The following is a 14,058-nucleotide window of genomic DNA, read 5'->3' as shown; positions in this document are numbered from 1 at the left end:
ATGGTTATGGGTGTGTGTGTGTGTGTGCGCGCGCGCGCGCATTATAGCAAGTATTACTTGAAACAGAGGTCAGGAAGACCAATGGAAAGGTTCCCAAATAGTTATCACCTGATAACAACCTAATTCTCAGGACAACTGTAGGATCTACAGTGCTTTCTTGGAGTAAGGGTACCAGGTTTAAACCTCACCCAGAGTCACCTGCATACATGCATATGTACATGTGTATGTATGTCTTTTATGGATAGCCAGCCTGTCATGACATGGGTGGGAATTGCCCAAGGAAGATCACTTCTAGGAACCTAAAAAGTATGGTTCGTTCTGATCTCTGGGTAGCTTAAGTTCCTATTTACAGCCTGGAGGATACCTGGGTTTATATATTAGCACACAATACTGTGGCTGCTGCTCTGAGTCAGAAAGCTGCCAGCACACGTAAGATATGAGTACATGAGGACAGCTTAATGGACAGTATCCTGCATTAGACACCGGGGCCGAAAGCATGAGGGAAATGTCTCCTAGCCTTCTTCAGATTCCTGGAACCTAGGTCACAGGGAAGTAAGAGCAGGAAGAGACAGGCAGACAGGAGACACTGTGCCACAAGTCCTACTTTGGGTGAGGGAAGCAGAACCCAGAGCAGAATTCTAAGGGACAGATATTATTAGAGGAGCAGGAGAAGCAGCTACATAGATTCAAGAGGCCCAACCACACACCTCTTTCCCAGGCTCTTTGGTAGCAGAGTGATCCTCCCACACCCCCTTGTGGCCAGAGGGAGGGTGGCCAGCAGTGAGGGGTCTACCTCTAGCAGGAAGAGTGCTGTAGCTCCACACACCACTCAACACATCCCTCTAATTTCATAATGCCTCAGACTCCTGGTCTACATCTCCTCCAACCATCATCCCTGCGAGGTATGAGGTTACAGACATTGGAAGTTGTGAAGAAATGTGTCAGAAACAGTAGACATTTAGTCTTGAGGAGGATATAAGCCTAAGAGAGCCAAAACAGAGAGTATAAATTTGGCATGAGAAACTGGCCTGTCCACACTGGTGCAGTCAGAGCTCCAGAGGGAAGCCTGGGCATCCTTGCTACTATACTCTTGTTCTGAGCCAAGTCAGACCCTCCCAGATCTCCAACACCCTTTAATTTTCTATTGCTTTGTCTCTACTGTTTAGCATGCAGCTAATAAAAACAAGTATTTAATAACTCAACCTGTCTCGGGACAAACTGTGACACAACGGCATCTCCAAGACCTTAGCTTTTCTCCTCCATAGTCCCAATCCTAACACCAGCTGCATAAATATCTACTGAACATGCACTTCAGCTAGGGCGGTGCTGCTGAATCTTTAAAAACCACCTGCTCTGGGATCGTGGTTCAAGTGATGGAACAACTCAAGGCCCTGAGTTCAAACCCCAGTACCCACAAAAAGTTGAAAAAAATGATCTGAAGTACTTTAAGTGACTGGGAATGTGGTTTAGTGGGTGGAGTGCTTGCTTAGCATGCATGAAGCCCTGGGTTCAATTCCTCAGTACTATATACATAGAAAAAGCCACCAGATGTGGTGCTATGGTACAAGTGTTAGAGTGCTAGCCTTGAGCAAAAGAAGCTTGGGGATCGTGCCTAGGCCCTGAGTTCAAGTCACAGGACTTCCCAGAACAAACAAACAAAAGGGCCTGGAGTGTGCTAGTAGTAAAGCGCTCACCTAGCAAGCACAAAGCCCTGCATTTGATTCTTTGGAACCATATACACAGAAAAGCCAAAACTGGTGCTGAGACGCAAGTGGTAGAACACTAGCCACTCTAATAGTCAATTAACAACTAGAAAGTCTGAAGTAGCCCTGTGGCTCCAGGGGTAGGGTGGTAGCCTTGAGCTGTAGAGCTGAGGGACAGTGCCCAGGCTCAGTCCCACAGTGCAGGGGAGGTGCGGGCGGGGGGGGGGGGAGGGAGGGAGGAACACCTACAAAGCCAGGTGCAGGTGGCTCATGCATGCAATCCTAGCAACTCAGGAAGATGAGATCTGAGGATCACACTTCCAAGCCAGCCTGGGCAGGAAAGTCCATGAGACTCTAATCTACTACTCAGAAAAAGCCAGAAGTGGGGCTGTGATTCAAGTGGTAAAGTGCTAGCCTTAAGCAAAAGAAACTCAGGAACAGCATCCAGGCCCTGAGTTCTAGGCCTGGGATGGGGGAGGGGAGGGTATGGGAATCAAACCACCTTCAAAGCAATATCTTCTCTTTGACATAATATATGGGTGAACACATGCTCAGCATCACAAAGCTGGCCAGAAAGGAAGCAATGGTCTGCTTGATATCTAGGCCCACATAGAAGTTAGGAGAGGTTCTGACAACCTGAAGAGACCTTAGGGCTGGGCCCTGAGCCATCTCAAATTATTTACCAGAAGCCCATCATAGAGTGGGCACCCTTGATGAAAGAATCAAGTGGATAGTCTGATGGGGACGGAACACAAAATTACTGGAAGCAGATCTGAACTCCCAGGGATAGTGGCTCTGTTCATCTAAATCTAACAATTCTTTTTTTTTTTTTTTTTTTTTTTACCAGTCCTGGGCTTGAGCTCAGGGCTTGAGCACTGTCCTTGGACTTTCTCAAGGTTAGAGCTCTACCACTTGAGCCACAGCACCACTTCTGGCTTTTTTCTATGTATGTGGTACCGTGGAATCGAACCCGGGTCTTCGTGCATGCTAGGCAAGCACTTTAACCACTAGGCCAAACTCCAGGCCCCTAAAATCTAACAATTCTTATGAAGGAGACTCTTATCAAGGTTCAAAGCCAGCCCGGGCACAAAAGGACCTGAGACTCTTATCTCTAGAAAATGAGAAATGGGCTTGGCTCAAGGGTTGGGAAGTAGCCTTGAGCTGAAGAGTTCAGGGACAGCACCAAGGCTGAGTTCAAGCCCCATGACCCACCAAAAAAAAAAAAAAAAGAATATAGGAGAGGCCAAAGTTTGGCCTAGTGGTAGAGTGCTTGCCCAGCATACATGAAGACCTCGATTCCTCAGTACCACATACATGAAAAAGCTGGAAGTGGTGCTGCAGCTCAAGTGGCAGACCACCAGCCTTGAGAAAGCCCAAGGATAATACTCAGGTCCTGAGTTCAAGCCCCAGGAATGACCAAAAAAAAAGGGGGAATGTAGGAAAGGTAGACAAACCCATCAGAAGGGTTTTAAGCAAAATGTTTAAAATAGTGTTCAGACATTTCCCTCTCTGCTACTCAGAAAATAGTCTACAAGTGTTCAAGACAGCTATTTATCTATACTCTGAAACCACCTTGAAAGATCCCAGACAGAGGTTTAGACATTGGCTCCACCTCAGAAACCAGGCCCAAGAAATTGCTGAGTAAATTGAGAAAGTGTGTTATCATTCTCCAGAGCAAGTTCTGACGTGACCTCCTGGGGCAAGGCTTGTGAAAACAGGGGTTATTTGTTCCTATGTAGACTATTACTGTCTTGACCATAAATAGCATCTTAGGTAAAATATATACCAGTGCAAGATATAATCAGTGAACCAGGAAAACAGGAGTGGGAGATAGAAGGAGAGGCAGAGGAAAGAGAAAAATGGCCAGGCAAGAGGGGACCTGCCAAGAACACTGTACATACCAGGTCAGAGGCCTGGAGCTCTGGCTTGGGACAGAATGGAAGAGTCTATCCTAATCTGGGTCCATAAGTACCTGAGGACCTTTCCTGAGTCTCCAGGTATAAAGGGTTTAATGGACCTCTTTAAGACTCAGACCATCCCTACAATATATGAAAAAAAATCTGAAAGAAAAATGCTTCAGACTCACCAACACAGATCACAGGTTCAAATGGCTGCTGATTGTGGATATTTTTTTTTACCTTGACTGCCTGTATATTCTAATCTTCCTTACTTCAAATATCCTCACAGGTTCTTTTAAAGTAAGGGGTGACAGTTGGACATGGTGGCTCTGGTCTGTAATCCTAGCTACTTAGGAGGCTGAGATCTGAGTATCAAGGTTCAAAGCCAGCCTGGGCACAAAAGGACCTAAGACTCTTATCTCCAATTAACCTCAAGAAAACAGAAAGTGGGGCTTGGCTCAGGGTAGGGTGGTAGCCTTGAGCTAAATAGCTCAGGGACAGTGCCCAGGCCGAGTTCAAGCTTGCCCCATGACCGACCCCCCCAAAAAAAAGTAAGGGGTGACATTATCCAAAAAGAAATGCCTGAAAGCAGAGTGATGGTTCAAAGTGGTAGAGTGCTAACCTTGAACAAAATCGCTCGGGGACAGAACCCAGGCCTTAAGTTCATTTCCTACAACCAACCAAAAAAAAGAAAAGAAAGAAAGAAAGAAAGAAAACAAAATGTACTCACTAACTTACTTATGTAACTGTAACCCTTCTAAATATCACTTGTATAATAAAAATAAAAAATAAAAATTAAAGCCTGGTGAGGTAGCTCATGCCTATAATCCTAGCTACTCAGGAGGTTGAGATCTGAGGACTGTGGTTCAAAGCCAGCCTGGGTACTAATGAACAAGAGACTCTTATCTCCAATTAACCAAAAAAAATCCCAAACAAACAAACAACAGCAACAACAAAAAACAAGGGACTGAGAGTGTGGCCTAGTGGTAGAGTGCTTGCCTAGCATACAGGAAGCCCTAGGTTCCATTCCTCAGTACCACATACACAGAAAAGGCTGAAGTGGTGCTATGGCTCAAGTGGCAGAGTGCTAGCCTTGAGCAAAAAAAAAAAAAAAAAAAAAGTATCTAAACACAGTGCCCAGGCCCTGAGTTTAAGTCCTGACTGGCAGAGAGAGAGAGGAGAGAGAGGAGAGAGAGACAGAGAGAGACAGAGAGACAGAGAGATAGAGACAGAGACAGAGAGAGACAGAGAGACAGAGAGAAGAAAAGAAAAACAAGGGACCTCAGAGAAACATGTTAAACTACATGGCATGATTATAATCAGCAAAATTATACTATGTTTGTCCCTACTATCATTGTCATTAAGTAAGAAAGATCAAAAGGAACCCCAAATGCAGGATATTAAGGACAGTAGTACATTTTTTTGTGTGTGTGTCAGTCATGGGGCTTGAACTCTGGGCCTGGGCACTGTCCCTGTGCTCATCAGCTCCAGACTACTATTCTACCCCTGGGCCTGGGCGTCCCTGAGCTCTTCAGCTCAAGCCTACTTGCCCTACCCCTTGAGCCACAGTGCTATTTCTGGTTTTCTGGTAGTTAATTGGAGATAAGAGTTTCACGGACTTTAGTGCCTTAGCTGGCTTTGAACCTTGATCCTCAGATCTCAGCCTCCTGAGTAGCTAGGATTACAGGCGTGAGCCACTGGACCCTGGCATTTTTTTCTTTTCTTTTTTTTTTTCTTTTTTGAGACAGGATTTTGCTATTTAGTCCATATTAGCCTCCAATCTTCCTGTCTAAGCTTCTTTAGGGAGCATAAATCTTCTGGGAACCCAAGTTCTTGGCTTAAAAACAGGCTAAACCTATGGGGAAGCTCTATCTTCTTGGCACTGGTTATCAGGGCACAGTGACAGCAAAGAGTATTTTTTTTTTTTTTTGGCCAGTCCTAGGCTTGAGCTCAGGTCCTGAGCACTGTCCTTGGTCTTTTTCAAGGTTAAGGCTCTACCACTTGAGCCTCAGCATCACTTCCAGCTTTTTTCTATGTATGTGCTACCAAAGGATCATGCATGCTAAGCAAGTACTCTACCACTAGGCCAAACTCCCCAGCCAGAGTATTACTTTCTAAAGAGGCCTGCTGAATTTGGGTTTATTAGATGTGACTAAATGAATGTTTTCAGACCATGAGGAGCATACATAGTTGTTACTTCCATGTTCAAGTATTTGCTTATTTAAGAAACACTTCCTAAAGGCCTACTTCATCCAGCCTACTGGGCTTCACATCATAAACCAGGCATGTCTTACAGGCTTTGCCACAATTCTGGGCCCAACCCTCAGCTCTTACCCTAAGTTCAGTGTAAAAACACAGATGCGGCCGGGAGTTTGGCCTAGTGGTAGAGTGCTTGCCTAGCATGCAAGAAAACCTGGGTTCAATTCCTCGGTACCACATACATAGCAAAAAGCCAGAGATGGAGCTGAGGCACAAGTGGTAGAGCTCTAGCCTTGAGAAGGTCCAAGTACAGTGCTCAGACCCTGAGCTCAAGCCCAGGACTGGCCAAAAATCAACAGCAACAACAACAACAAAAAAAACAGATGCTAGTTGGGTGCTGGTGGCACACACCTATAATCCTAGCTACTCAAGAAGCAGAAATTTGGAGATCATGATTCTAATTCAACCCAAGTCGAAGAGACTTATCTCCATTTAGTCACCAAAAAGCCAGAAGTAGAACTGTGGCTCAAAGTGGTTGAGTGTTAGCCTTGAGTAAAAAAGCTCAAAGACAGCACCCAAGCCCTGAGTTTAAGCCCTAGAACTGGTATTAAACACACACACACAACAGCAGCAGCAATTTGTCAGGTAAGGTGACATATGCCTATAATCTTAACAGTTAGGAGGCTGAGGCAGGTGGATCACGATTTTGAGACCTGCATGGACTATACAGTATGACTATATCTCCACAAAAAAAAAAAAAATCAGCCAGGCACCAGTGTTACCACAGCTGCTTGGAAGGCTCAGAATGAAAAGGCTGAGGTTCCAGACTAGCCTGCTTAGAAAATTCTATGATGCTGGGCATGATAATGTATGTCCTATCATCCCACCCAGGAGGGCATCTTAAATGGATGGATCATAGTTCTAAGTATACATCCAGCCAGGAAGCGAAGCACTATCTCAAAAAATAACCAGTGCAAAAAAAGGGCTGTCGTAGAGTGTCTGCCTAGCAAGCATGAGATGCTGAGTACCACCAAAACCTCCACACCAAAACAAACCAACAAATTAAACGTAACAAATGTAATAAAGTATTCACTGTTACCATTTATAATTTCTTCAAAAAAAATAATATGATGCCAGGTGTGTTGGCTCATGCCTGTAATCCTAGCTACTCAGGAGACTGAGATCTGAAGATTGTAGTTCAAAGCCAGCCCTGGCACTAAAGTCCTTGAGACTCTTATCACCAATTAACCACCAGAAAACCCCAATTAACCATCAGAAAACCAGAAGTGGAGCTGTGGCTCAAAGGGTGGGGCAGTAGTCCAAAGCTCAGGTCCAGAGTTCAAGTCCTGCGACCAAAAAAAAAAAAAACCTAGTATCTTTATTTAAATCAAGATCTAAATATTATCTGTACATTTCACTTGAGATTTTCCCTTAAGTAGTTTAATAGAAAAGTTCTCTATTTGCACTTTTAATTTACTTAGTGAAGCCTTTATCACATGATTAATAGGTTTCTTTTCCATAAATTTATCTCCTGGTAAATTCTCAGTAGTGCTTTCTTTCCAGTCCTGGGTCTTAAACTCAAGGCCTAGACACTGTCCTTGAGCTTTTTTTTTTTTTTGCTCAAGGCTAGTGCTCTACCACTTGAGTCACAAGACCATGTCCAGCTTTTTTTGGTGTATGTGGTAGCAAGGAATCAAATCCAGGGCTTCATGCATGCTAGGCAAGCATTCTACTACTAGACCACATTCCAGGTCCAATTCTCAGTGTTTCTGAAGGCACCCCATGTGTTGAAATCTAATCCTCACTGAGAGATTCTAAGAGGGTAGAAACAAGCAGGCTAAAGTGTTCGGAGGTGGAGTCTTTGAGAAGTGACCAGGATTAAAGTCATCACAGTGAAGCCCCCATGATTGAATCACAGCTTTACTTTATTTTATTTTGCCCATCTTTGGGGCTTAAACTCAGGGCTTGGGCACTGTCCTGGAGCTTTTTCAAGGCTAGTGCTCCAGCACGCGAACCACAGCACCACTTCCAGCTCTTTTCTGTGTATGTGTTACCAAGGAAGTGAACCCAGGACTTCTTGTACATTAGGCAAGCACTCTACCACTAATGCCACACTCCCAGCCCTCATAGCTTTGTTTCTAAGAGAGAAGCATGCCAGGAGAATGTCCTAGTGGCATAAGCTTAAGGTCAGTGCTGTTGCCCTGAGTTCCAGCCCCAAGATTGACATAAAAGAGGAGGCAGAAGAGGAGTAGCAACAGAAGCAGAAGCAGGAGAGGGATATGATGGCAAATGTTTGTCAGGAAAATGAGACAGGAGGATCTTGAGCTGGAAGACAATCTTGAGTTGGAGGATAGCCTAAGATACATAGCAAGTTCAAGGCCAGTTTAATGTACTCATCAAAGCCATAAATCAAAACAAACAAATAAAAAAGCCAAAAAATATACTGTAGTGGCAGAGTGCTTGTCTAGAATGCACAATGTCCTGGGTTTGGTCCTTAGCACCACAAAAGTAAGAGACAGATACAGAGAAACAGAGACTGAGAGACAGAGACAGACACAGAGAGGGACATACAGATAGACAGACAGACAGACAAACAGACAGACAAAATACATACATACACCCACATGTTCTCTATCTCTTGCACCCTCACATCAGCAAGGAAGATAATGGCCTTCAACCTTATACTTCCAGAACCATGAGTTGATTTAAACCTTTCTATACAACTCAACCAGGCTATGGTATTGTTGACAACATAAAATGAACTAATTCAACACTTTCCATGGTTAAATGAGATAACCATCCCATGAGGTAGATGCTATTACCATAATTTTACAGATGATTAAAGTCAGCACCAAAATATTACAAATCTTGCTCATGGCCAGAGCAATGAGGTAGCAAGGTCATTTTTATAAACACTACATTACAACATTCTCTCAATATTTTTCCCTGCCCTGCTGACATCTATTATCAGATTATGAAGAGCAAAAACATCATTCAGCAAAATAAAATATCTCAGCTTCTATGCTAAGATGCCTAGCATAAAATCAGTGTTTAGTTAAAAAAATGAGTGAAAGCCAGGTGTGGTGGTTCATGCCTATAATCCTAGCTACTCAGGAGGCTGAGATCAGAAGATCACTGGCAGTTCAAAGCCAGCCTGGGCACTAAAGAACATAGGACTCTTGTCTCCAATTAGCTCCTAGAAAATGGGAAGTGGGGCTGAGGCTCAAGGGGTAGGGTGGTAACCTTGAGCTGATGAGCTCCTGGACAGCGCCCAGGCCCAGAGTTCAAGCCCCATGACCCACAAAAAAAAAAAGTGAATACATTCAAAGTAATGCTGTATGATTTTTCTTCATGCATCTCTGACCCATGCTTCTTCCCTATACAGGATTCAGTCGAAATGGTATTCAAAATAGTATACAGAAAAATATCAGAGCTGTAAGAAGCTTCATAAAACAAAATGGTCTCTCTACAGTCTTTCTCCTACTATTGAAGAAAAAACAATGAAGGGCCAGGAGTGTGGTCTAGTGGTAAAGTGCTTACCTAGAATACATGAAATCCTGGGTTCAATTCCTCAGTACCCATATACAGAAAAGGCTGGAAGTGGTGCTGTGGCTCAAGTGATAGAGCACTCACCTTGCGAAAACTCAAGGACAGTGCCCAGGTCCTGGTTCAAGATTCATGACTGAGGGGCCGGGAGTTTGGCCTAGTGGTTAAAATGCTTGCCTAGCATGCACGAAGACCCAGGTTCGATTCCTTGGTACCACATACATAGACAAAAGCTGGAAATGGTGCTGAGGCTCAAGTGGTAGAGTGCTAGCCTTGAGAAAGTCCAAGGATAGGGCTCAGGCCCTGAGCTCAAGCCCAGGACTGGCAAAAAAAAAAAAAAGACAAGCAAAATGCACAGGACTTCGGAGGTACTAAGAGATAGAATTTTAACCTGAGAACAATCAGAGGGCAAATGCCAAGGCTGGAGTAAAATCCAGGAAGGAAGACTAGGGATGCTATATTTGGTCTATACTGCAGAACAAATAAAAATACCTTCTGTTTAACACCTGAAAATCATTCCACAGAAACTTCACCATCACATCACATACTGAACGATCTCATTAAACTTCTCTGATCTTCCCTTCCTGTCTCTCCTCCTTTCCCTGGAGGCAAGGAGGCAAAAATACTCAGCCTGAAGGTCAGGCTTCTAGCATCAATTTAGAAGATAGTCTTCTTGTAAAAGACAAATTGGGAAGGACCACTTAGTAACTTTTCTTATCATCTGTAGATGACTCTGTATTCTCTACCTCATATATGATGTATACACGTGCACATCTGAGGGAAGGTGGGAGAATCAGTGGGTGAAAAAGTACAGCACAGGGCCCATCATCTGCACCAGACGATGAAAGTGAACCAAGCAACTCATGGGTGGAGATAGGAGGGAGGGAATGAGAGAGAATGAGGGAACAGAAGATACTAAGCAAAAATAATGCTTATATCACCCAATTATATGTAAAAGTAACACCACTGTATATCACCTCCAAAACAACAATTTAAAAAAAAAGATAAATTAGACTTCTGGTCACTTCTTCCTATTTCTGGCTACTCTTAGTTCTTAAGAGCCCTGAGCATCAACATTTATACTGAGTCCCAAGAAACCCAAACTGTATTGAGAAACTTGTAGGAAAGTAGCACTGCAAATACTTGAGTTGTGACTGAGTGGAAGTGACATCCTAGCTAAGCACAGCCACAGCCTCTCCAAGATGAGATATCAGGGATGTGCTTCATGAGGACAGGAAGGAAGCAGAGGGAAGGGCAGACAAAATCATATAGAGAGCTGGGAATGTGGCTTAGTGGCAAAAGTGCTTGCCTTGCATGTATGAAGCTCTGGGTTCAATTCCTCAGTATCACATAAACAGAAAAGGCCAGAAGTGGTGGTGTGGATCGAGTGGTAGAGTGATAGCTTTGAGCAAGAGAAACGCAGGGACAGTGCTCAGGCCCTGAGTTCAAGCCCCAGGACTGGCAAAAAAAAAAAACAAAATTGCCGGTGTGTTGGCTCATGCCTATAATCCTAGATACTTTGGAGGCTGAGATCTGAGGATTGTAGTTCAAAGTTATACAGAGCACTAAAGTCCTCCATGAGACGTTTATATCCAATTAACCACTAGAATACTGGAAGTGGCACTGTGGCTCCAGGGGTAGGGCAGTAACATTGAGCTGAAGAGCTCAGGACAACGCCCAGGCCCAGAGTTCAAGTCCCACAATGGAAAAAAAAATCATACAGATCTATGATGGGCTATATACTCTATAGACATAATGTTTTATTACATAAATTAATATGTGTCTATGACATACAAACCCTCAGATTAATCTGAATTATGTTCTAAGACCTAAGTGCCAGTGATTGTATATAGATTCCCTTCTTGAATACTTGTTTGTTAAACATGACATTCAAAATATGATATAAAAATCAATGTTAATAAATTCTTTAATAAAAAAAGAAAAAATCATACAGAAAACATTAGCTATCTAAGTACTGGTAGCTCACACCTGCAATTCTAGCTACTTAGGTGGCTGAGATTTGAGGATAGCAGTTCAAAGTCAGCCAGGGCAGGAAAGTCTATGAGACTCATCTCTAACCACCAGAAAACCTGAAGTGCCACTGTGGATCAAGTGGTAGGGTGGTGGCTTTGAGCTGAAGAGCTCAGAGACAGTGCCCAGGCCCAGAGTTCAAGCCCCACAACTGACCAAAAAATTAGCTAACATTCATAGAGCACTTGTCATTAGAATTTTCTGTGTTCTTGGTGCTGGGATGTAGTATATATACAGTAGCTTTGTTGATATCTCACAATGAGAAAGATCTGTTAATATATCAGATGAAGAACCTTAGTCCAGAGGTATCATCATATGTGCACCAGGTATAGAGAGATGGCGCATATGAGGCAGATTATGTGTAAAAAAAGAGTAGACAGGGGCTGGGAGTTTTGCCTAGTGGTAGAGTGCTTGCCTAGCATGCACGAAGACCTGGATTCGATTCCTTGGTACCACATACATAGAAAAAAGCTGGAAGTGGTGTTGAGGCTCAAGTGGTAGAGCTCTACCCTTGAGAAAGTCCAAGGACAGTGCTCAGTCCCTGAGCTCAATCCCAGAACTGGCAAAAAAAGAAAAAAAGATGGAAAGTCTACTGTAGAAATAGGACCGCTGTGTTCCTAGAAGTTCTATAAGGGGAAGACAGGACAGCAACAGGTATAAGGGAAGCCAAAGAAAAACAACCTATTGAATGTCAGTTGATGATCAATGGTGTTTACCTGTAAATTTAAGCACTAAATCTCTTTCTCAAGTCCCAGTTAGTACACAACTCTCATTAAGTGCCTACTGGATCTTAAGCTCCCCCTGCAGCCTCTTTTCTTTTCTTTTCTGCTGGTCCTAGGGCTTGAATTCAGAGACTAGGAGCTGTCCCTGAGCTTTTTGCTGAAGGACCATTTGAGTCACAGCTCTACTTCTGGAGTCTCACAGAATTTCCTGCCCAAGCTGTCTTTGAACTGTGATCATCATATCTCAGTTTCCTCAGTAGCTAGGATTACAGGCATGAGCCACCAGCATCTGGCTCAGCCTGTTTCTTCTCAAATGAGTTCAGTCAGGTTGCTAACAGGTCCATAAGGAAAGCAAACAGACTTACAGACTTATTTTAAAATTTAAAAAATCCACAATGATTGAATCTTAACTTTGGTAAGTTCTATATTTTAATAGTATTTTTACTAGACTGGCCTATTGAACTCATTTTTTTTTTTTGCCAGTCCTGGGCTTGGGCTCAGGCTGAGCACTGTCCCTGGATTTTCTCAAGGCTAGAGCTCTACTGCTTGAGCCTCAGCACCACTTCTGGCTTTTTGCTATGTATGTGGTACGGAGGAATCGAGCCCGGATCTTCATGCATGCTAGGCAAGCACTCTACCACTAGGCCAAATTCCCGGCCCCTATTGAACTCATTTTTAACCTCAAAAGCTTATGAGAAAAATTTCTCCAGTAGGTCAATCATCTGCTCATTATGCACTCCCACTATAATAAATATGTCTGCTCAAAGGTATCAGTTGAGTGTCAGGAATGGAACTCACATTTCTACGGTACACTATCACTTGGCTGGAAGACCTGGCATTAAGGACATCTCTAACTTAGTATCTATTACAGCTGTGTCTGAAGAAGTCACTGTTGCTTTGGAGCTGTGTGCTGAGGAAAGAGGAACTCTGCCTCTCTCTACTCTTCTACTTCCCCCACTCCATCCAGTTTTGAACTTAGGGTGAGGCTTGCTTGCTCAACGGGAGCTTGCTGGTTTTTGTCTGACGATAGGGTCTCGAGAAACTTTTCAGACAGGATGGCTTCAGACCATGATAGTCCAGATCTCAGCCTAAGATTACCAATGCCTTCTTTCTCTCGGATAAAAAAAAAAAAACCTGTGTATCCCCCTTTATTGAAGGTGCAGGAGTCTGGGCCAAATACTTGTCTGTGAACGTCCAAATTTTCAGGGCGACCTCTTGCTCTACTCAGACATTTTCCACAGGAGACTGCACAGCCAGTGGTACTGAACTGGAAGGAACTGCTCACTAAACCAAAGCAATTCCCCCAAGAAGGCTGAAAAGCGAAGACATGATTCTAAAGGCCTTGCGAGACGAGGGAAGGCTTTCCCTTCCCTAAGCGCTGGCACGGAGCAGCTCCCTGCCTACCTCAGGGTAATACGGTCTGGTATGAATTCACACTCCTCACAGACCCTCACACACTTCTTCCGGACCACAGCAGCCTACGCAGAGGTGAACCATTGCAGTCCTTAACGCCTGGTGTCCGTCTACGCCGGCGCAGGCCAGACCTCCTTCCCCCCTAGTCCCCCAAAGGCCTCTCGGGCCCTTCAAAATCTCCCCCGCCCCGCCAGGCTCCGACTTCCCGAGCCAGGTGGGCCTCCATTCCGGCCTTGGAAAGCCCCTCCGCCCCCGCCCGCGCGGCTCACCCTCGAGCGTCTCGCACTGCACCAGGTTGAGGTAGTCCGCCTGGCTGAGCACCCCAGCCTTCAGGCCGCGCACCAGTCCTTCCAGATAGCCATTGTCCACATTGAAGTAAAGCTCCGGGAAGAACGACATGACTGCAGCGCGGCGTGAGTAAGGGGGCGGCGAGACCCAGAAACCCGAACTAGCCGGCATGCAACGCGACTCCAAGATCAGCTGACGCGGCGCCCGAAACGGGCTGTCAAGTGCGTCAGGTGACGCGCACGCACCTCACGTGACCTC

At 44.5% G+C, this 14,058-nt stretch overlaps 1 protein-coding gene across 1 annotated transcript in view; it reads right to left on the bottom strand.

Annotated features, from left to right (window-relative positions):
* Atp6v0d1 (ATPase H+ transporting V0 subunit d1) overlaps positions 1–14,036 on the bottom strand; it is a 42,112-nt gene extending 28,076 nt beyond the window's left edge. Inside the window, exon 1 of the mRNA XM_090357445.1 lies at positions 13,782–14,036. Coding sequence (XP_090213571.1) covers positions 13,782–13,971 — 190 coding nt within the window. The 5' untranslated portion in view covers positions 13,972–14,036. The remainder of the gene's footprint in view (positions 1–13,781) is intronic.
* Positions 14,037–14,058: the final 22 nt, after the last annotated feature.

This window comes from Megascapheus bottae, chromosome 24 (assembly GCF_031878675.1).
Source record: "Megascapheus bottae isolate mThoBot1 chromosome 24, mThoBot2.hap1, whole genome shotgun sequence".
Taxonomy (NCBI): Eukaryota; Metazoa; Chordata; class Mammalia; order Rodentia; family Geomyidae; genus Megascapheus; species Megascapheus bottae.
The sequence above is the reverse complement of the archived record's forward strand: the minus strand, read 5'-3'. Positions and strand labels throughout refer to the sequence as shown.